The 23,022-nt window shown below is 48.0% G+C and overlaps 1 protein-coding gene across 1 annotated transcript in view; it reads right to left on the bottom strand.

Moving 5' to 3' along the window:
* The window catches only part of LOC119397038 (cell division cycle 5-like protein), a gene marked incomplete at its 5' end in the record, with an annotated part of 213,286 nt that overhangs the window by 136,801 nt on the left and 53,463 nt on the right, over window positions 1–23,022 (bottom strand). The window contains 1 exon segment of the mRNA XM_037664464.2: window positions 1,631–1,805. Within this exon segment, the coding sequence (XP_037520392.1) occupies window positions 1,631–1,805 (175 nt within the window).

The raw sequence follows: 23,022 nt of genomic DNA, 5'->3' as shown, positions 1-23,022 counted from the left end.
GTTTTGGACCTGAAATTTGGGCAGGAAGTCCAAAAAATCGGAAGCCGAAGCTTTTTAGCATTCAAAATTTCAGATCTTCTTATATGTCGACGTCTACGAGGTAGATTTGGAACTCCGGACTTGAAGGGAGCTTTGTTGACGTGAACAGCGCGTGTAATACACAAGGACGAAGAAACGACGAGGACTAGCGCTGACTTCCAACTGAAATTTATTAACACAAACATGGAAAACGAGAACAAGTAGGCACACGTGATCACCGCTCATTTGCGCTAGTCCTCGTCGAGGACTAGCGCTAGTCAGCGCTAGTCCTCGTCGTTTCTTCGTCTTTGTGTATTACACGCGCTGTTCACGTCAATATGGAATACCAACTAGCCCGGTCACACACCTTGCTTGAAGGGAGCACCCCCTTGTCTGCCACATCAGTTGGGCTTTCACAGAAGTTGAGAGGGGAGGAGAGGCTGAGGAAATGGCATCTTTGCCTATCACGTGTAAAGTGTTGTCAGAAACACTTTGGTTGCACCAAATCAGGTACATAAATACAATTCGGCCTCTACATTGCCTCATTCTTGATAAGACAACTGTGAAACACCACCTTGCCAGCGCTTCATCAACCTAGCGAAAAGAAACACTTTCATGTTGCTATTTCATAAGAATATGCTTAGAAATCCTCTCCAGCATTTTTTTCTGCAATTTCGCTTCGAAGTATTCGATTCGATTCGCACTCGCACTTGAATATTTGAATTGGCTTCGCACCTTATATTTTGCTATTCGCACAGCTCCACTCCCGCCCCCTCCTAATCTTGTCCAATTATCTTTTACCGTAGGGGGGTACTCCTACAGCTACGACAATGACCGCACAGGGTAGAATAAAACAGTTTCACTGTAAAATTGGTCATTCAACGGCTGCTCGAAGCCTCGACGTGAATTAGTCCACCATTTGTGGATCCAGCTCCTCTTCATGTGCGAGCTCGGCCAAAAAGGTTTCCGTGAGCCTCGCCACTGCCACCACTTCAAATTGAAGCAGCATGTTGCTGATTTCATCACAGAACAAGGCAACCGCCTCAAGGCAGTCAAGTGTTGAAGCGATACAGTTCAAAGCAAGCGATGTCGCTCGGCAGATGGGCATCCCGCGAACCAAGTTCAGTGTGTCACGTGGGTGGGTGCAAAGGTTTATACCACGCTGTGAGACTGGTAATGCCTTTTATAGTCGCTGTGTGTGAAAAATAAATGCGCTTTATCATGCCTCCACTGGACTCTCATTACTTTGGTAGTGCTTCGAGCATGGCACACTTGCTTTTGTAGGTTTTCAAGTTCATTTCCTTGAACAGCAGTGACCCCTCCACAGACATGCAACTTCCTTGCCACAGTAGGTGCTACTGCAGCCAAGTGCCATCTCTAAGTGGGCAAAAGGAAGAAATCCCTGCAAACTCCACCAATGAGGCATCGAGGTGGAGCAATCTTGCTTGTCCCTCAGGTCACTTCTCTCTCTGCTATCCTCTTGCCCCGAGAGCTGTTCTGCTGTACACTTGTTTAGTTCAACATTGCAAATCCTCACAGGCATGCTATAACAGGTTTTTAATGCATTTGAGAGCTATAAACTGCTTTGGCCTCTGTGGGCCCAGTGGCTCACCGTCAGCAGCGTTGGGTGTCCGGAATGGAGTCACTATGAGGCTGTTGGGTGTCTGTGCTGCACCCGCCTTCTTGGGTGTTGCTGGTCCGCCCAGCTCAGTCTCGTGCAGAGGAGTGTTAAGGCCACCCTTCAGAGGGGTGTCCACGTTGGTCAGGGCCATGATATTCTGTGCCTCCTGCAATGGGAGCACGCTTGAATTCAAATACACTGCTGCCTTTGTTCAGGACCTTTAAGCATCAATGTGGCTAAGTGCAAACATCAAAGGGGGACGTGGCTTTCAATATCAACTTTCTTCATGAATCTTGATAAAAATTGGTGCACATAGTGTTCTGTGATATTTTCATGAGTACTATATCCCTGAAACTTTTTCATGTATAATATATTTCTATTCTGGTTTTGTTCAGAGTATGAGTGGCTTAAAAAATATGACACTCGTTCGAAGCACTGTGCATTCTAAGATGCGCGACTGAGGGCATGACGCTCATAGATTTTCTTATTTGCAACACAATTCTTTTCAGTTCCCATTTTTTATCAGGTAAGCGAGGAACAGGCATCAAGACTGTGAGCAACTCGTCCATTAGCTAATTACGAAAAGGTCATACTGAAAAAGCAAGAGTGTCACGCCCTAGACTGTACTTCAAGGAATATAGAACAAAAAGCACAACTGAAATAGACATAGCGGTCATGAAGAAATCAGCAAAGCTAGTGAGGCAAGAAGCAAGAAGGATTATTTTGAGAAAATGGTTTCCAAAGTTGTACCTTAAATATTACTTTACCAAAGGCACCAGGATTGTAGTCTTTTGTGTGCTTTTCTGTGCGCAACTTCCTCTGTGCCCCGCTTTTAGTTTGATGTGCTTTGCTTTGCTAAAACACAAAAATATTGTGATCACTGGTGTGTTTTATCACATCGGACCTCTTGGACGTGCGGCCTTTGTTTCCTTTTTTTTTTAGCCCTTTTCTGATCTAAGAAGAACATGTTGCATGGATTTTAAACCAAGTTCTCTGTATGAAGTGGCGTAATAGACATGACAAAAAACAAGTCATTGTAATCTGATTAGGCCATATACTGTGATAATTGCCATCTTTCTTGTATTCATGCTATCACTAACATAATTGAAAGTCTTGATTGCAAATGATAGTTGAATCATTTTTATAGAATGCTAAGAAAATGTGGACCTCACAATGACAGTCTATGCCTTCTTCTCAAATAAGAAGCAGTTACGGCCAAGACATTGGTGGAACAGGAATTTTTGAGCAGTTTATTCAATGACGCGAGTTGGGCAGATATAAGTTCGTCCCCATGTTACTCACAAGCTAATTTGTCACACTCGCCTGCGATACGCTTCATCATTCACCTGGTCACAGAAACACTAAGCGAGGCTTTCATAATTGAAGAGTGTCCAGGGGATAGGCGAAATTTAGCGATTTCTTCGTCTTGTGCTTGCGCTGACGCTAGGGCGCTGAAGTCGACAGTTGGCAGCGCTGCGGCGCAAGATACGGAAGCTGTCAGGCGAGAGAGCGCATCGGCTGAAGCATTCGCAGATCTCTGCACATTCCGGAGATCGGCTGTGAATTCCGCGATGTAAGTGAGGTCACGACTCTCACGGGGCAAAAACTTGCTGCTTGCAGACTTGATGGCAAGCGTCAACGGCTTGTGATCCGTGGCGATGAAAAAACATCGGGCTTCAAGGAAATGCCTGAAGTGGCGCACACCCATATAAACAGCAAGGAGTTCGCGTCCAAAAGTGCTGTAGCAGCTTTCTGTGGGTGAGAGTTTGCACAAGAAGAATGCCAACGGCTGCCATGATCCGTCAACGAACTGTTGTAAGACGGCTCCAACTGCCACATCCGACGAGTCGGTCATGAGGCAGAGCGGAGGGTCTGGTGTTGGGTGAACAAGCAGGGTGGCGTCTGCAAGCTCTGTCTTAACAAAGGAGCTTGATGCATTCTCAGACCATGTAATGGGAGTACACTTCTTACCTTGGAGCAAGTCAGTAAGGGGTCTAATCAGGTCAGCACAGCGGGGAATGAAACGCCGATAGAAATTAATCAGTCCCAGGAACTCGCGCAGTTGATGCAAAGAAGTTGGCTTTGGGAAGTCTCGAACAACTTGCACTTTGGAAGGGAGTGGCCGGATTCCGTGACAATCAACGTGGTGTCCGAGAAAGTCAAGTTCAGGCACGCCGAACGTACACTTGTTTTTGTTGACGATGAGGCCGTACTCGCCAAGGCGTTTGAAGAGCTGTCGAAGATGGGAAAGGTGTTCGTCTGCATTACTGCTAAAGATGAGATCATCAATGTACGCAAAGCAGAACGGCAGGCCTCGGGTGACTGTGTCTACAAACCGCTGGAATGTTTGAGCGGCGTTATGGAGCCCAAAGGGCATCCGCAGGTATTCAAAAAGGCTGAAAGGTGTTATGACAGCAGTCTTGGGAATGTCCGAGGGTTCGACAGGTATCTGATGATATGCCTTGACCAGGTAAATCTTCGAAAAGACGATTGCTCCATGCAGTGATGCTGTGAAGTCCACGATGTTAGGCCATGGGTAGCGATCAGGAACGGTGGCGTTGTTCAAAGCACGGTAGTCGCCGCAGGGTCGCCAGTCACTTGGGGACTTCTTGGGCACCATGTGCAGCGGAAAAGCCCAGGAGCTTGATGAAGGTCGCACAATGCCAAGCTCGAGCATGTGATCGAATTCAGCTCGGGCAGCCTTGAGGCAATCGGGTGCGAGGCGTCGTGAACGACCATGGACAGGTGGCCCTGAGGTAATAACGTGATGGGTAACATCGTGCTTGACAGGGCGCAGAAAATTGGACGGGCGAAGCAAGCTTGGAAAGCCGTTGAGTAACTGTTCGTACACTGACAAAGGTGGCTTGTTGATAACTGTGGTGATGCCGGTTGTTAACGCTATACCTTGCACCGTTAGGTGTGTCTTAGCATTGACAAGGTGCTTGCGAGAGATGTCCACGAGCAGGTCGAAACAACAAAGGAAGTCCGCTCCGAGAATTGGCTAAGACACGTCCACTACGAGGAATACCCAACGGAAAACGCGACGGAGTCCAATGTTCAGCGTGAGCGCACGCTTACCGTAAGTCACGATAGTGGTCTTGTTGGCGGCTTGCAGCGTAACTGCAGATCGGCGATTCTTCGGGAATGCAGGTGAGGGTGGAACAACGCTAACTTCGGCTCCAGTGTCCACGAGGAAACGGAGCCCAGATGCCTTGTCCAAAACGAAGAACAAGCGGCTGCTTGCTGGACTGCCACCACTCGCCGCTTCTAGTGGTGAGTCAGAGCGTTTCCCGAGAAAGCGCACAGAGATGAGCACTTTCGGGCGGCTGCACCGAAGGTCAGGTGATACTAACACTCGCCAGGATGCGGAGACTGTGATGAGGAGTGCCGGCACGAAGAGAAGTGGCGGCGTGACGAGGATCGAGAGCGCGCAGACAGGGTAGCTATCTGAGCGGATAGCTGTTCAATCTGGCTGCGAAAGTCGTCATGTAGGACTTGCAGGTCTGGTGGCGAAGGGCCAGATGCCTCACATGTGGTGGAAGTGGTCACAATCGCTGACATGGTTGGGGAGTCGAAATACATCACGGAGTCGGCTGCTGGGTCAGAGGATGCTTGTCTGGAGTAGCCGGTGGTATCCATTGTCGTCGCAATCATGAAATGGTTGCGAAATTTCAAAAGTCCGTGGTCACCAATTTGTAAACGACCGGGCGTGTTTTGCGTGATAATTTTGCGTATTCACGAGTAAAAAGAAACGAAGGCACGTCTACAATACGAACTTGTATATTTTAAGCAGAAGCGTTGCGAGGCGAACGAGGCAGCAGCGATGAGGCGACTGCCGTAACTTGGGCGCAGCCGCTGTGTTTCCAACGCACGTGCTTGGCGCGTAAACAGAGACAATCGGCCAAGCTCAGGGATGCGCTGGCTGTAACTCGAGTTCATCGGCCACATTCGGCACCAGCACAGTAAACACTACACGACGTCAACGTGTACTTCGAGCCTTGAGCACGTTCGCTCGGCGCTGTTTCTATATACATTCATCGGAGCTTGCGGCGATACCAAGCATGGCTCCAAGCGCATCTTAACTGCATCACTGGTGCTTTACTTCACTGCTAAGTGCTAGGTCACGGGGTCCAGAGAGTCAGCATTGGGTGACGATGCACAATATGCCTAGCAGCCGCGATGAGAAATCGACCATGCAATGTGCTTGGTCTTGCCCTTTGGGGCGCTGACATGTAAAATTGCTAGCCGCTGCTTCCGCGCATTTACTAGGCGACGAGCTTGGCTGCAGGTCCGCTGCCAATGCATAAAATGCCCATCCGCAGTTCCGAGGAGCCAGCGGGATGTGATTCGTTGCTTCTTATGAAGCACATTGCGGCTTGTTAGCTTTCCAGGTCCACTAGCACGATGTCCTTGCCCGCAAAGTTTGAATTTGTCTTGTACATTGATGCAATAAAGTTAGGCCTAGCTACGACTCGAAGCAATAAGCTCGGTTGCAATGTGCATGACTGCAGTGCCCAATGTTTCAAAGTATGGCATGTTCGATTGTGAGTACACAGAGACGTTCCATGATGGTCTTCGTCACGAGGTCCGAGGTGCTGATAAGCAGAACCTCTACCATCAGGTTTGATGAGTCGGCGAGACATGCGTCTGCGATGTTCGTGATGAGCGGGTTGTGCTATCGTAATCTCATGATTGAGCTTCCACTTGCAGCTGCCAAACTAGAGAGTAATTATTTTCTAAATGACCATCGACCCGTGAACACAGAACGAGTGCGAACACTTAATTAACTAAGTGGTGACAACAGCTGCGATCTCGTGACACGCAAGAAGCAGATGACGCTCCCATCGGAGCGAGCATAGGACCTATGGCGAGGCGCATTTGAGCAACATGGTGGATGCGGCCAATTGGAGACCTCGAAACGACCTTCGAACATTTGCTCTTTGTGCACTTGTTTCTGAATAGAGGAGTTAGCTGAAAATAATCACGGTGTAGCGCAAGGACACATAACAAAGACATGGAAACACACAACACAGGCGCTTGTTATGTGCCTTTGAGCTACACCATGATTATCAACAAGCACCAACTAGCCCAAGAACAAGTCCTTCTGCAGAGTTAGCTAAGTGGAAAATTTGAATACGGACCACCAGTCCCTTTTGTTGGCCATTTACTGCTTGCTCAATTTCACTAACTGCCGATGGACAGAAGCAACATTTACAGCCTGCCATAGCACTAGTGCGTTGCAATGGCACAGAAGGATTACATCAGTGGCCAGACAGTGCAACCGATGAGATGATGAAGGGAAAGGATAAAGCAGCTGGCTCATCCACATTGAAGTGCTACGGCTGCTGGATGAAAAAGTGCACGGTAGGGCCAGCTGCATCGGGCGGCTTTCTATGGGAGAGCGTGTGTCGGTCCTAGTTGCAGTGGTAGCCGCTGCGGCGCGACGGGGCGGGGACGGGGAAACGGGTGCCGGCGGCTCCGTAGGGGCAGCAGACGCAGTAAATTAGTTGGTGGTTGTCACAACAGCGGTCCCACTCAGTGGTTCTAAGGGTTTTTTTTCTATCTCATCGATCGCAGTCATGACATATCATGCATTCAGTTCAGTGTGCAGGCGTAATCTGGTTAAACAGCCACTTAAGTTTCCGTGTATGTGCCGAGCTCCTGGCATTTTTTTCTTCCAGGACTAACTTTTTGCTTTGTGTCTGAGAGAATATTCCAAAATGCGCGTAGCAACATTATAATGCACTAAATGTGTGAAAGAGTGCTTGTTATATTTCTGAACATGTAATGAATGCATCGTTTGTTATTTTAACATATTGATTTCCATGATTTCTTCAGCATCTTTGACTTTTCTCAGCTGAAAATGCTTGACAGGTATTTATTTGAAACATCTGGCCATAGACGTTCATGTTCCTCTATACACAGAAAATGCATGTAAAAACATACGCTGATTCTTTTTCATGATGTCTGATACATGATACTGTGCCAAAAAGTAATTCAGCTTCGAATGCTTAATACTAGCAGGTTCTACAAATATAGTGACGCACTAGTGATGCAAAACTATCGGTAAATTGACTATCGATAGTATCGATAGTTTCTTTGAAACTATCGATAGTGTAGACAAACTATCGATAGTCGAATCGGTAGTACCATCGGTAATATTACTAGCGATAATATTGCCAGGCGTGTTTATTGCTTTGTTTTGATGTATTGGGGTTTCACCCACAGACTGTTAGCTGCGTTTGACGCAGACCGCGCCGCAATGTTTGAGAAGCTTCGCGATTGTTTGGCATTTTAAGATTACACGCCGGGCACGAATATTCAAGTTTATTCGAGAGCTTACGCGAGCACCAGCGATAACGCTGGAGCGCTTGATGACTGATGTATAAAAGACGAAGCGTTCCACCGGTCATCAGATTACTCGACGGCCGGCGACTGTTCTCGCCGCAATCAGTGCGCAGCGTGTATCGCTTGTATTATGAGTTTTGATTTTATGGGCACAAGTACGACAAAAAAAAAGAGCTTCGTATTGCCCAGTCTTGCTGCAGAATTCTTCACTCTCACAACCACGTGACAAACTATCCATAGTAGTGCGAATAACTATGGTGTTGCTGGCTGGCCAAACTGCCAGAATATTCGCGATCGCCTAATATCAGCTTCGCTTAATTTATAAGGAAACTTTTATGGAGAGAAATTATTTGCGCAGTGAAAATGGCGGCATATATCCACCAATAAATTAATATTTAAAAGCAACCAGTTACAACTTACAATTAACAAACTTAGTTCTTGATTATTTTTTTATATTGAAATCATCAAATGCAATATAAAGCTCAAGCCGCGCAGTTCTACCCCATGTAACGGCTTCCTTTCCGCTACAGCCTGCTCTTCCGGCTCCACTATGTACCACGCGTGCGGCGAACCAAATTTATTAGATGCGAAGCAGCTGTTGCTCGGGGCTGTGTCCGTAGTTCCATTGGTGACCATCCGCTTTCTACCACCTAGCACAGCCATCTGAGCGCGCGCTTGCGCCAAGGAGAAGTATTCCTCCTCTTGTTCTTCGACCGCCTTGACGATGATACGTGCAGAGCGCTTTAGGGGCCCGGGCTGCCGTATGCTGCCCTAGCTTGGCGTAACGCAGACAAAACCATGTGTACTGGCATGCGCTAGCGCGTTCGGGCCTGTGTAAGGGGCTATGTAAGACGCTGTGGCCTCTCCCCCTTACACTCTCTCAGCAATCACGTGATGGCGTCGGGGAACGAGATTCTGCAGACGCGTGATGAACCCGCGTGGCGTGCTCCAACAAGAGTTCGGGACGAGTAACAGCAACAGCAACAATAGTGATTTCACAGTGTGCTCCACTTGCAAGGACGCGTTAACATCGGGCAAGGTGCCTGTGATGAACGGAACTTTAAGTCGACCCATGCGCTGCTTTGCATCCCCACATGGGTCCCTTTAGTGGGAGGTGATGTAATTTTTTTCTGCAGTGAATTCGCGCTGTTGATTTTAAACTAGCGATAGTACTTACTATCGATAGCACTATCGATAGTATCTTTTACCATCGATAGTTCGATAGTGACTCAACTATCGATACTATCGATAGTACCATCGATAGTTCTGCATCACTATGACGCACTCCTCATACTTTGTTGAAAAGGCTTTGGAAGTATATATTCATTGCCCTGCCATGGTGGTCAAGTGGTTATGGCGCTCGACTGCTGACCCGAAGGTCGCGGGATCGAATCCCGACCGCGGCGGCTGCATTTTCGATGCGGGCGAAAATGTTTGAGGCCCGTGTACTTAGATTTAGGTGCACGTTAAAGAACCCCAGGTGGTCAAAATTCCAGAGCCCTCCACTACGGCGTCTCTCATAATCATATTGTGGTTTTGGGACACGTTAAACCCCAGATATTATTATTAAGTATATATTCATTAGAAGTGGCTTGCGAATTTCCTGACAGTTTTAGCAGGGCAATGTCATCAAATTGATATATGTATATATATATATATGGGTGATTCCACGTAAGATCGAACAAACGATGGCTGGTCGACCTCTCAAATTTATTTCAAAATTTTATATATTATTGCCTGATGAGTGGAAAGAAGAGATCCGCAATTTGTTTTGGCGCCAAAAATTTTTTCGAACCACAGGAAATCAATAATCACGAAGAGATGGAGTGGAGCGCTCATCCGCTCTGCTGTTTTGGCCAACTTTCGTTATGAATTGCACAAAATATATTAAAGTTAGGTAGCTGAAATTTATTTACCTTAATATATGCATGTTTTTGCTTCTGCTCAGCTATTTTTAGTTTTATATGTAGTGTAGATGTTTTTATAAAAAACCTCAAAAATGGACCAATCGGCAAAATTTTCTTTACTTTGAAGGTCTTTATCTCAAAAAAGCCTTGTAGCAGAGCGACAAAAATTCTGCATTACGTTCTTCGCATACTTATCTACCAAACTGCCAAATCTTGTATTTATATAACTTTTCAGTAAAGAGATATCATCGGGCTAATTTCAAGAAAACACCGAACAATGAAAACTTCTGACGACAATTAAAAAAAAACCCCATTTTTTAAATTTCTTAAACTTTGTCCACTTATTCTCCTCCACATCGGCTTTCACAATCATTAAAAACATGTTGCATAATGTCGTTGCACTAATAGTTACGGCCCCTCCAATGAGACCCTTAGGCAAGGATGGGCAATTCCGACTTCTTGCCCAGCAAGTGTATAAAATGCAGGCAGGATTGAATTTCTTTTTATTAAAAGGTCAGCAGGTACCTAAAAAGGTGTCGCCGGCACTGAAGACGTTAATTTTGAAAATATTTGGTCACTGCAGCGGCCACGAGCGCGGAGCTACCGAGTAGGCGCGCGCACACCCGAGATGCTCGTTGTAAGAGACGGCGCAGTGAGAGCTCGTTTTCACGTCCTCAGACCGATTGAGTTCGAAACAGCAGCACCTCTCGGGTGTCTTGAACGCACGTGCACCGGTAGTCGCAGTGATCTGGTTAATTGCGTCGCTTTCTTTTTCAGGGGCATAAGAATGTCATCGTTAAACTGTGCGTTCCGTGAAGATCTTTGATTGCAGTGGTAGCAAAAGCACGCGTAGCACAAGTAGTCCGTCTCACTGACAGTCACTGACCTTTCGGGCGTTAAACGTTCCTTCAAAGCATTTATGTCTAGGTCGGTAACTCTCCGAAATTTTGGCTTCTTTGCAATAATTAAAGGAGCACTGACACGATTTTGAGACATCCCAAAGGGGACATTTTTTGCTTCGTTGGTATGCAGTGTCCACGCTGTCCACACACTGGAGTCGGAGAACACGTTTAAAATAATTTTATTTGACTTTGAAGTTTTCGTCGCTGAGCATTTGCAAGCCAGCCACACTGCAAGGACATTATCCAGACAAGTCAAGACAGTTCCTCCGATTTTGCGAGTTCTGCGTCATGCATGCAGCCTAAATCGTAGAAATCACTGTCAGGGTCACTGGACGGCAATTCACTCATCGTTGTCTGTTGCACCACGAGCAGATGACGGATTTCCCGCTAGTACGTCGCGAATTTCTGTATCTCCGTGACGTCACACTGCTATGAAACGACACTGAGAAGCCACCCCTTCGATGTTGAAACCGAAAGTGTCTTTTTAAGGTGGCGCTAATCAAAATATATAGGATGCATTCCCAGGCACCACAATAGTCGTTTTAGGTTTCTCAACACCAGTATTTTTATTTAGAGCAACAATCCGAATTTTTTTTTAAATTCGTGTCAGTACTCCTTTAAGCTTCTTGTGCTTCAAAAGGTAGTCTCCACAATACACTCATTCCGAGCTATACTTCTCGTCATGAGACGCACAGGAGGAGTAGAGTAAGAGCAAGGCACAAGAACTATCCGCGCCGAATGAAGTGTGAACAGCGCACCGAACGCGCGGCCAGTTCACGCCGTCTGCTGCCGACATCTAATATAGACAAGCGCATCCGGTTACCGATAGTTTTGCTTTTCTTTCCTTTGACAATCCATATTTTGCTTTGCCACTGGAACGCCACGTTCATGCTTTCCACTGATCGCAACTGGCGCAGCGCAGTTTCTGTGGCAGCAGCGTGCGTGAAGCGAGCGCTCATAGCTCCCTTATAGTTTTCATCTTGCTTCCATCTCCGCCGTGTTATCAGCGCCTAGCTAAGATGCGAACAGAGGGCGGATAGAATAGCGAAGCTCCAGTGCACGTGCGTTCAAGTCACCCGAGAGGTGTTACTGTTTCAAACTCAATCGGTCTGAGGACGCGAGAACGAGCTCTCACTGCGCCGTCTCTTACAACGAGCATCTCGGGTGCGCGCGCGCCTACTCGGTAGCTCCGCGCTCGTGGCCGCTGCAGTGACCAAATAATTTCAAAATTAACGTCTTCAGTGCAGGAGACACCTTTTTAGGTAGCTGCTGACCTTTTAATAAAAAGAAATTCAATCCTGCCTGCATTTTATACACTTGCTGGGCAAGAAGTCGGAATTGCCCATCCTTGCCTAAGAGTCTCATTGGAGGGGCCGTAACTCTTAGTGCAACGACATTATGCAACATGTTTTTAACGATTGTGAAAGCTGATGTGGAGGAGAATAAGTGGACAAAGTTTAAGAAATTTAAAAAATGGGGTTTTTTTTTAATTGTCGTCAGAAGTTTTCATCGTTCGGTGTTTTCTTGAATTTAGCCCGATGATATCTCTTTACTGAAAAGTTATATAAATACAAGATTTCGCAGTTTGGTAGATAAACATGCGAAGAACGTAATGCGGAATTTTTGTACATCTGCTACAAGGCTTTTTTGAGATAAAGACCTTCAAAGTAAAGAAAATTTTGCCGATTGGGCCATTTTTGAGGTTTTTTATAAAAACATATACACTACACATAAAAACTAAAAATACCTGAGCAGAAGCAAAAACATGCATATATTAAGGTAAATAAATTTCAGCTACCTAACTTTAATATATTTTGTGCAATTCATAACGAAAGTTGGCCAAAACAGCAGAGCGGATGAGCGCTCCACTCCACCTCTTCGTGATTATTGATTTCCTGTTGTTCGAAAAAATTTTTGGTGGCAAAACAAATTGCGGATCTCTTCTTTCCACTCATCAGGCAATAATATATAAAATTTTGAAATAAATTTGAGAGGTCGACCAGCCATCGTTTGTTCGATCTTACGTGGAATCACCCATATATATATATATAAGGCCGATTAATGGAGTGACTAATATCTCGAAGAATGAAGCTGACAATAATAAGCCACAAGTGAAGTTTTCTTTAACTCAAAAACAAAACCACAAAATGGTGGGGATCAACTCAAGCTATACCATAAAATTCCGAGCAAGCGCCCCCACTCGTAAAAGCGCCCCCCCCCCCCTCCACCGCTCCGCGACAACGCGCCCAGGCAACAGTGGCCTGCCACATCCAGTTGACAAAAAAAAAAAGTTTCCGTGGATTTTTCTAGAAATATTGTTTTTTTTGTGGTCCTGCTGGCTGCCATGAATCCAATTCAATCCAATCCAATCCTGCTTTGCACCGCAGCCCGATTGCTCCGTGCATGCTCCGCACCATTTGTTGCTTTGTGTTTGTGGTGAGAGGTCAGCTATGCCTATGCAGTCCTACACGGTGGTGAAGAAAATCGAGGTTATTCGATGGCATCGAGAAAACGGAAAGAACGTGCACCAGACGTCTCAACCGGAAGCGGATACAGGAATGGGAGAAGAATTTCAATAATTTGCTGCAGCTAAACTACGGGAAGGCAAAACTTCGACGGAAGCTCAGTAACAGCGCACCAGTGTTCAGCGAACACGTGGACGATGCGCTCTTCGAGTACCTTGAGCGCGAAAGAAATGCAGGACATGCCGTCAGCGACCGGATTCTTTCCGAAGAGGTCATCAAAATTGCCGACAGCATGCAGTTGGGAAACTTCGTAGCCTCCAGCCATTACATAAATCGCTGGAAACAGCGGTTCGGCGTTGCAATGCACCGTGCTACAAACGAGAGCCAGAAGACGCCCGAAGAACTTTCGGAGGCAGCAACTGCCTTACGGTCTTCCGCAAACTCGCAAACGCAAACGGCTACACCTTATATAACATGGCCAACATGGATCAGACGATAGTGCGAATAGATAACCGCGCCAACAGGATGAACAACGTGGTCGGCGAAAGCACCATACGGATTGCAAACACTGGATAGGTCCGGCGAGGCTTCACGGTTTGCCTAGCTGCTTGCGCCACCGGCCACAAGCTCCCGGCCTTCGTTATCTTCAAGGAGCGAAGCGGAAAAATTCCAGCCAGGGCCTTTGGGAGCCTTCGCATACCAGGTTAGAATAATGTTATTTTTTTGATGGGGGCGAGGGGTCACATTGTCGCCTAGTTCGTTTTAACACAACGCTGACTTTTTTTCCCATTCGTAGCAAATGTTCGTCTCACCACCACGAAAAACGGCTGGATGCATCGGAGAAAATGCAAGAATGGCTGTCGAGAGTCTGGGACCCAAACATCGACGACGTGCGACGCTTACTACTGTTGGACCAGGCGCCAATCCGTAAGACACAAGCCACCACAAATGCCTTCAAGGAGTACAACACCGATGTGCTTTACGTGCCTGCGGGGTGCACGAGCATCCTGCAGCCTGCTGACGTGTATTGGAATAAGCCGTTCAAGTCCACATTGCGGCGTTTGTGGGAAGCAGTATATGCATGAGGAAGCGCGAACACCGAAAGGAAACTTGAAGAAGCCGTCGCGGCAACATGTGCGCGATTTTGTTGCCGAGGCGTAGGCCGCTGTACCTGAGGAGACAGTGGCACGGTCCTTCAAGGGATGCGGCATTAGTAATGCGCTCGATGGCTAAGAGGACGGCAACCTGCACAGCGGACTGGCCGATGTTGGAGCTGTGGTGCCAGAAGAGCACGGCGGACTTCAAGCGGAATGCTGCGACCTGTTTTTTGCAACTGACTCGGAGGAGCCTAACGACGGTTTTGAAAGCGATTAAAAGCTACAACAAATCCTGTGGGCCTAAATAAAGTTCACTGTAATAAAATTTTAATCCATGCGCACTGCATTTTTTTTTTTTCTGGCGCGAGAATTTTGCCGCCATCTTGAATTTTGGTGCTGGATAGTGCCCCCCCCCCCACTTTGCCGGCAATTTCGACTTCGTTGAGGGGGGAGGGGGGGGGGCGCTTGCTCGGAATTTTACGGTATATATATTCATGCGTGACAATCGCTTATTCCATTTTTGTCGAGACGGCCGGGTCAAGCGACAACCAAGTTTTCATATTTACACACATATACTATAGTAACACGCAAAACCACGGCTGCTCTAGGACAGTCGAGTACACGTGCCTTTGTTGGAGCGAGCACAGGTGCCTTTGTAGACAATACATAATAGAAAAATAAACAGTAATAGATGACAGAACCACATCACGGAGACTGCCAGAAGACAAGCACGCCAGTACCTGTACAGCGGCTAATGTCAAAAGACGAAAACGAAAGGTTTTATGGTCTGCACAGACTGGAAGTAGACAGGGAAGATAAAAATTGGGCTCACAAGCTGGAGGCATAACAAAACAATAAAGAAAAAATAACGAAAAAAGAAAACAGAGACGAGTATAATGAAAGCATTTACCCCCCCCCCTTTTTTTTGTTGTTGTCTACCATATAGCTGTTAAAATCGACCCACCTTAACTTGGTTCCTGTGAGTGGCTCTCAACGTGTGTATTGGCTGCCATGCATTTGTTTGAAATGGAATCTTGTCGTCGCCCACCAGCTGCTTTTCTGCACTTTCTTGTCTCCGCATGTTTTGCTGAGGTAAGTTTGAGTCTGTGCCCCGTTCCGCAAATGACCACAGACAACCCAACTCTCTGAATGAAAGGGATACACGTGCTTTTCACGGCAACCAACATTAGTACCACATGGCATTACGGGGCAACTCACGACACTGCAACGCGACAGCGTTCGGAAACAACTGGAACCGATGACAAAGGTGCCACGGGCTGAAAGGTGGGAACTAGAAAAAAACGAGATAAGAGAAAACGGGAAGGTGGTGTCACGGCCGCTGGATGCAACAACGCTTGCAACCAGCCGCCGTTTTAGCCAGCAGGAATGAGCCCTGAATTCATAATAAATAAAATAGCTTCTCACATTTTGTCCAGATTTTTTGTTCACTGTTGAATTTGTTAAATTATCATGAAAACGGCATGACGGAAAGAGACAAAAATACTGAAAAGCGCAGGAATGCAAGCAGTTGTGTTCGTGTGTTTTTCAGCCTTTTCATCACTCTTTCCTTCTCACCGTTTTCATATTAATTATTCCGTAACAGCTGTCAGCATTGAAGCTACAGTCACTGAAATTTCAACGTGGCTCGAATCTCCATATATGAGATGGTTGCACACATGCTAAACATTTATTTCATGGCATTTGCATGCGATACCGTATTGTATGTGTACTGTAAACATGTTTGGAGGAAACAGGTTTATCTTATTTTGTGTCAAATAAACAATGACGGCTGCAATTCTTGAGATCAATTTTTCGAAATGAAATTATTAAATCTGAAGCAACATACTCAGAGCCAAAATGAAGAATTTCGATGCATTAAGAAAAGTGTAGTGCCTCCAGGTTGGTTAGTTGTGGTCTTCTAGGAGACCACAAAAATATGCCTACGATTACTTCTGCAAAAAAGCGATCGGCGCACAAAGTTGCATCTTGGGCAAGTCAAGACCACAAATTCCCAAGAGCTGCAAGTATGTACAAGAAAGGTTGATAATTAACTTATATGTACAAGCTAAATTGATTTTAAAAGATTTCAGGCATCACATGAAGATGCACGCGCTCAAGCATAACCTGCCGCAAGCGTGCCGCACATGTGATCCAGCGGGCATGCGCGAACCCCCCCCCCGGTGGCGCCGTGGCGGTGGTCCAGGAAACTAGCCCAGTCACGGCGGTTTCGGAGCACGCGGCGGGCCTTACCCATGCGCTTTTTTTCATCCAGTGGCCGTGGAAGTGCTCTATCCACAGTACTTTGCAGGAAACAAGCACTCCCATTTCTTTCCTTAAAGGGGTCGTGAAACCTTTTCCGAAAATTTTGAACGGCATATGTATTCGGAACCCTAGCCCTCCATTCAATAACATACCTTGGTGCATACAGATGACGGGCCAAGCCGCTCTTTTGGCCCGCGGCCTCACTGTCATGTGACCCTCCATTTCCGGTTGGGTGAGGCCGCGGCCGGCCCGGGGAGGGAGGGCGCGAGAAATCCCGAAAGCATTTTCACGGGCCGCCCGTACCGACCCTCGACGGCGGGCCGCGCGTGCTCGCGGGGGTGGTGTGTCAACAAAACTGGGTTTTTTATTATCTTTTTTTCGCAGCTGGGCATGCTGGCGGCTATTTGAACATGTGCTTCTGTTTGAAAAAAAGCGCGCGGGATCATTCGCGTCGTTTTCGCGGCCCAGTACTCGTTCTACCATGCTTGTGTAAAGATGGCTACGTGGAGCGAAGATGCTACGTTATACTTTCTCTCATTGGTGGAGCAGTTCCCGACACTTTTGAACGAATATATCTGCAGATACTCGTCGTCCTCAACCAATAGCGCGAGAGCCATAGCAGCCAGGGATTTCCTTCACGCAACCTCCATGTTCAAACTGAGAACTTCCGTAGCGGTACGCCCTTTCCTCTTAACTTTCGTGTTGTCACCTGGTATCAATTAGATCTTTCGCGCGTCTCCGCGGTTCTTCTCAGTGCATTTCTTTCCGACACGGCATTTTTTTTCTTGTTTGCATGCGAAGCCCTCCCGACTTTCGCCTGTGGGCAGTGCTTGTTTCCAGTCTTCGGGCGCTTCCTATTCTCTTTTGTCTAGCTCCGTAGCACCGCTGCTCTCCCCTCTCCCTAGTGTGACCTCTGTCAGAGACTACTACACGCCAACCCTTTGACTGACGCTGCCAACCTCTTGGGAGGCCACACACCGTGCTCTGCCCGCTTTTACACACGTTTGTTGATGTTGTTTGTTTCCTTAGTTTGTCAATTTTCTTTTTGTACCATCCCTCCTGGCCTTTATTTGTATGTTTCTTTCACAAAATAGGCTTTCTGTTTCTGCCAGCTCTGTGTGTACTGCGCGGATAGACAGATGGCTGAGCGGAGCCTGGGGTCTTGAGGCGTGTGAGAAGCACGCGCACCGCGTTTGAAAGTCACTGTCGCAACGCCGCCCACCAAGCTGCGGCGAGAGGCTTGAACTAGCCTGGCCCACGCATCTCCCTCTTGTTTTGGTCCTCGCGTGTGTACCGCACAGGCGGCAGGACCCCTCGCGGCCCATCATCTGGATGCACCTTAAAGGGACACTAAAGGCCAATAACAATTTATGTCAGAGTGAAAGCTCAATGTACGACGTCTAAGATGGCGATATTGCCAAGTGTGTTTCTTATTATCACTTTTGCTGTATTCGGTTTTCGCCCACAAAGACTGTCAGCAATGCTCAGCGCAAACCGCGAATCATTGTTCGAGAAGCTTCGCGATTACTGTAGATAGTTGCGCGCAAGACACGAACACTCTGTAGAGGTTGCTGCCAGTGTGCTTTGAAGCGTGCGGCCACAACGAGGCGCTACAGTCCACCGAGCATATATAAGGGGAGTTGGGGAAAGGGAATAAAGTTTTTTTGGTTTCCGCTTGCCAGCAGACCGCCTCGTTCCTTGGCACCTGGGCTGAACATGGTGTCAGAAGTGGGATCCTGCCGTTAATGCGACATGCCTAACGACGCGATATCCACCCCCACCGAAGCCAAAGCGAACAACGTTCACGCGGGCGTATCTGGTTTGCATCCACCGGAAGACATTATGTTTTCTAACCCGTCAGAATGGCCAACGTGGATTTCAACCAACGCTACTAGATTCTTTCAGTTTGCAAACTCCACCGGAATGCGGAGGCGAAACGCGACCCCTTTCATTTCCCGCTCCCTAGATGGCGCTTCCGATGCCTTTGGACCAGTCGCCACATTGTAACAGGGCCTGCGCACAGTGTTAAACTGTATTTACACAGTTAATTTTGTGTAAAGGGAGTTACTCTCCTAGATAGTGAGGAAGGTAATTACGAGTGTTCAAATAAAGCACTAGTTGAGCCGGTGCCACGGCAGAGACGCGAGTGCGATGCCTGAATGTTGCGGGACTTCTGTTCATTCAGCTATATTGCGTTCCTGTTCTTTAAGATTCTACTGTATATGTTAAAAAATTGTTGACAGTGGGCCATAGCATTAAGGCTAAATGCTAGAGGGCTATGCACTTCGATTTAGGTGCACGTTGGGCAACCCCAGGAACAAAATTTCCGAAGCTCTTCACTACGATGAGCCTCACAATCATATCGTGGTTTTGGCCCGCAGAACCTTAGATATTCTAATACAATGAGCCACACACCACAGCCATCTGATGCCGCCGGTGATGTTGAAGTGTAAAGCCCAGAACCACTCATTCTTTCCAGATCACTCAATCCTAAAATGTGCATGTTTTTTTTTGTTTTGTTTTTCTTTTTTTTAGAGATAGATATCGAACTACTTGAATTAACGCTTGCCTTTTTTAAGGCTATAAAATGCGAAAGACATCGAGAACAGCAAAAGTGAAATTAAACACAATTTATTGAACGCTGCAACAAACAAACTGGATGCCACTTTTTTTTTTCAAGGGCAAGAGCCAGAGTTACAGGAGACGTGCTTTTTTGTTTGCTACAGCCACCTTTTTCTTGCTTTCTAACTTGTGGTTGAAATCCCTGGAGAAGAAATGCATTCTTGTCACAATAACAAAGCTTAATATTTGATAAGTGAATGCTGATACATGGTCTGAACAGCCCAAACGAGCAATGCTGCACTTTTCAAGCTCTTCTAGCACCTTCCAGAAGATGTTTTCACAAGCACCAGCCTCATCTAACGTTGCAGAAATTACATCATTTACAACTCTCATTACACTTAACATTTTAGCTACTGGATGCTTCGTGCAGCCTTCCTTGAAACTTCTATAAGTCATCAGATATGCATCAGAGCCAACGACGGGCGCTGCACTGCTTATATCTTGTAAGTACAGAAGGCATGCTGCATGCTTTTGAAATTTGTACACTACATATCCACTCATGTAGTACACATTAGCGTCGTCCACTTCTCCTTTGAAGTAAGAGTGGTCATCAATCTGCTCTCCAGGCTCTATGGATGTTTAACATGTAATTCTTAGCAGCTTTTTCTCCATAAATTCCCACAAGCAAGCATGTCTGGTGCGCTGAACTTGTCGTCCGCAGGCCGAGGAGGTGTACGCACGGTTGGGGCCTTGCGCTTTCGCGCTGGCTTCGAAAAGTACTTGGGGCAATTGGGGAAAATGCGCAGCACAGCATCTTCCTTAAAGGAGTGGTGACAGAAAATTTGTGAACCTCTGTTTTTTGCTTTTAATCAGTGGCTACTGACTCGTTCAGAGCGGCAACGAAACTCATATGCCCCAGCGCGAGATGAATGTTTAATTTGTTAAGACGTTTATTGACGGCGAGATTGACGGCGACGATGCACAACGACAGAGCGCAGACTCGCAGACTCTCACGAGCACGAGCACGAGCACGAGGGGCGTGCTCCCCGAGGATAGGCGAAGAGGGTGACCCACTAGGAGGCGCTTGAGAGGACGACCCATTAGAGCGTTCCAATGCTTCTCTACATTTACCCCGGGTACGAAAAGGGAGCCGCCTGGCGACCTAACAGCTGGTCACTAAGAGCGGGTCATGGTAGGGCTTGACGCGCTCCACGTTGACAATGTCGCGCCCTCGACGGCGCATGTCGGAAGATGGTAGTTGACCGGGGATGTGCGTTCGACGACACGGTAGGGGCCTTCGTATTTTGGTAGTAGTTTGGAAGAGAGGCCAGTTGCAGTGGTAGGAACCGAGAGCCATACGAGCGCTCCAGGGAGGAACGTGGGTGCAGAAGTGTTGGTGGCACTGCGAATGCTCTTCTGCCGCTCTTGGTCCTGCGTAGTAAAGGTCCTGGCTAGCTCGCGACACTCCTCAGCAAGTCTGACTGTGGCAGAAATAGGCGCACACTCCGATCGATCCGGCGTGTATGGTAGGATTGTGTCGATTGTGTGCGACGGGTGCCTACCGTACAATAAGAAAAAGGGTGAGAAACCAGTGGTGCTTTGAGGAGCGGTATTGTAGGCATAGGTGACGAAAGGCAGAATCCAATCCCAATTTGTGTGATCAACGGCGACGTACATCGATAGCATGTCGCCGAGCGTGCGGTTAAAGCGTTCGGTGAGGCCATTCGTCTGCGGGTGGTAAGCAGTAGTTTTGCGGTGAACAACGTTGCACTCTTTGAGGATGGCTTCGACGACTTCCGACAGGAAGACACGGCCTCGATCGCTGAGCAGCTCCTGGGGTGGACCGTGGCGCAGCATGAACCGGTGGAGCAGGAAGGAGGCTACATCGCGCGCTGTAGCCGCAGGGAGGGCGGCAGTTTCGGCGTATCGCGTAAGGTGGTCTAAAGCGACAATGGCCCAGCGGTTACCAGCCGACGTCAGAGGAAGTGGCCCATACAAATCGATGCCAACGCGCCCAAACGGCCGGTCAGGGCAAGGTAAAGGCTGTAGACCTGCTGGTGACTGGTGCGTTGAAGCTTTGCGGCGTTGACAATCGATGCAGGAGCGAACGAACTTCCGCACGTAGCGGTACATCCCTCGCCAAAAGTACCGTTGGCGAATGCGGTGGTATGTTTTCGATACCCCAGAGTGCGCACACCGCGGATCAGCGTGGAACGATTCGCATATGTCAGAACGGAGACTGCGGGGTATTACTAGTAGCCACTGGCGGCCGTCGGCGTTATAATTGCGTCGGTGAAGGAGGTCGTCGCGAATGGCGAAATGATGGGCTTGACGACGCAACGCGCGAGTGGATGGTGTTGCCGATGGATCAGTGAGCAAGTCTATCAGTGAAGCGATCCACTGATCCTTGCGCTGTTCGGTAGCGATGGTGTGAATGTCGATGGAAGAAACGGCATTGTGAGACATTGAGCTGTGGGTATTGTCGTCAGGCAAGGGGGAGCGCGAGAGTGCGTCGGCGTCAGCATGCTGGCGTCCGTTGCGGTACAGCACGCGGATGTCGTAGTCCTGTAGGCGAAGTGCCCAGCGGGCGAGGCGGCCTGATGGATCCTTCAATGATGACAGCCAGCATAGTGCATGGTGGTCAGTGATGACATCAAATGGGCGACCATACAAATAAGGTCGGAACTTCGTAAGGGCCCAGATAATCGCCAGGCATTCCTTTTCGGTGACGGTGTAATCAGTCTCGGCTTTGGTAAGCGTACGACTTGCATATGCCACGACATATTCAGGGAACCCTGGCTTGCGCTGCGCAAGGACAGCGCCAAGGCCAACACCGCTGGCGTCCGTGTGTACCTCTGTAGGGGCCGTAGGGTCGTAGTGGCGTAGTACGGGAGGCGACGTCAACAAACGACGGAGCTTCGCGAAAGCTTCGTCGCACTCTGAAGACCACGAATTGAGCGGCCCATTACTTCCGAGGAGCTTCGTCAGCGGCGATATGATAGTCGCGAAGTTTCGAATGAAGCGCCGAAAGTAGGAACACAGTCCTACGAAACTGCGCAGTTCCTTGACGGACGTAGGTTTGGGGAACTCGGTCACGGCCCAAAGCTTGGCTGGATCGGGGAGAATACCGTCCTTGGACACGACGTAACCGAGTATTGTCAGCTGCCGTGCTGCAAATCGGCACTTCTTTAGATTCAGTTGCAGACCGGCCTCGCTCAAACGCGTCAAAACATGCAGCAGGCGTTGAAGATGCGTGGAGAAGTCCGGAGCGAAAACAACGACGTCGTCGAGGTAGCATAAGCATGTGTGCCATTTCAGGTTGCGCAGAACGGTATCCATCATGCGCTCAAAGGTGGCGGGCGCATTACACAGCCCAAACGGCATGACGTTGAATTCGTACAAGCCGTCGGGCGTGACAAAGGCGGTCTTCGGTCGAGCGTCATCAGCCATGGGTACTTGCCAGTACCCTTAGCGCAAATCGAGAGATGAAAAGAATTCTGCGCCTTGCAGGCTGTCAATTGCGTCGTCTATTCGCGGTAGTGGATACACGTCCTTGCGAGTGATCCTGTTAAGTCTTCGGTAGTCCACACAGAACCGCACAGAACCGTCCTTCTTCGCCACAAGAACGACAGGAGACGCCCAGGGGCTGTTAGAAGGTCGAATAACATCGCGGCGAAGCATCTCGTCGACTTGCTCGTTGATTACAAGGCGTTCTGTGGGAGATACGCGATATGGACGTTGCCGCAGTGGCGGCTGGGTGCCAGTGTCGATGCGATGCGTAACGGCGGACGTGCGGCCGAAAGAAGTTTGAGCGACATCGAAAGAAGAGCGAAATTCTTC

This window comes from Rhipicephalus sanguineus, chromosome 6 (assembly GCF_013339695.2).
Source record: "Rhipicephalus sanguineus isolate Rsan-2018 chromosome 6, BIME_Rsan_1.4, whole genome shotgun sequence".
NCBI lineage: Eukaryota > Metazoa > Arthropoda > Arachnida > Ixodida > Ixodidae > Rhipicephalus > Rhipicephalus sanguineus.
The sequence above is the reverse complement of the archived record's forward strand: the minus strand, read 5'-3'. Positions and strand labels throughout refer to the sequence as shown.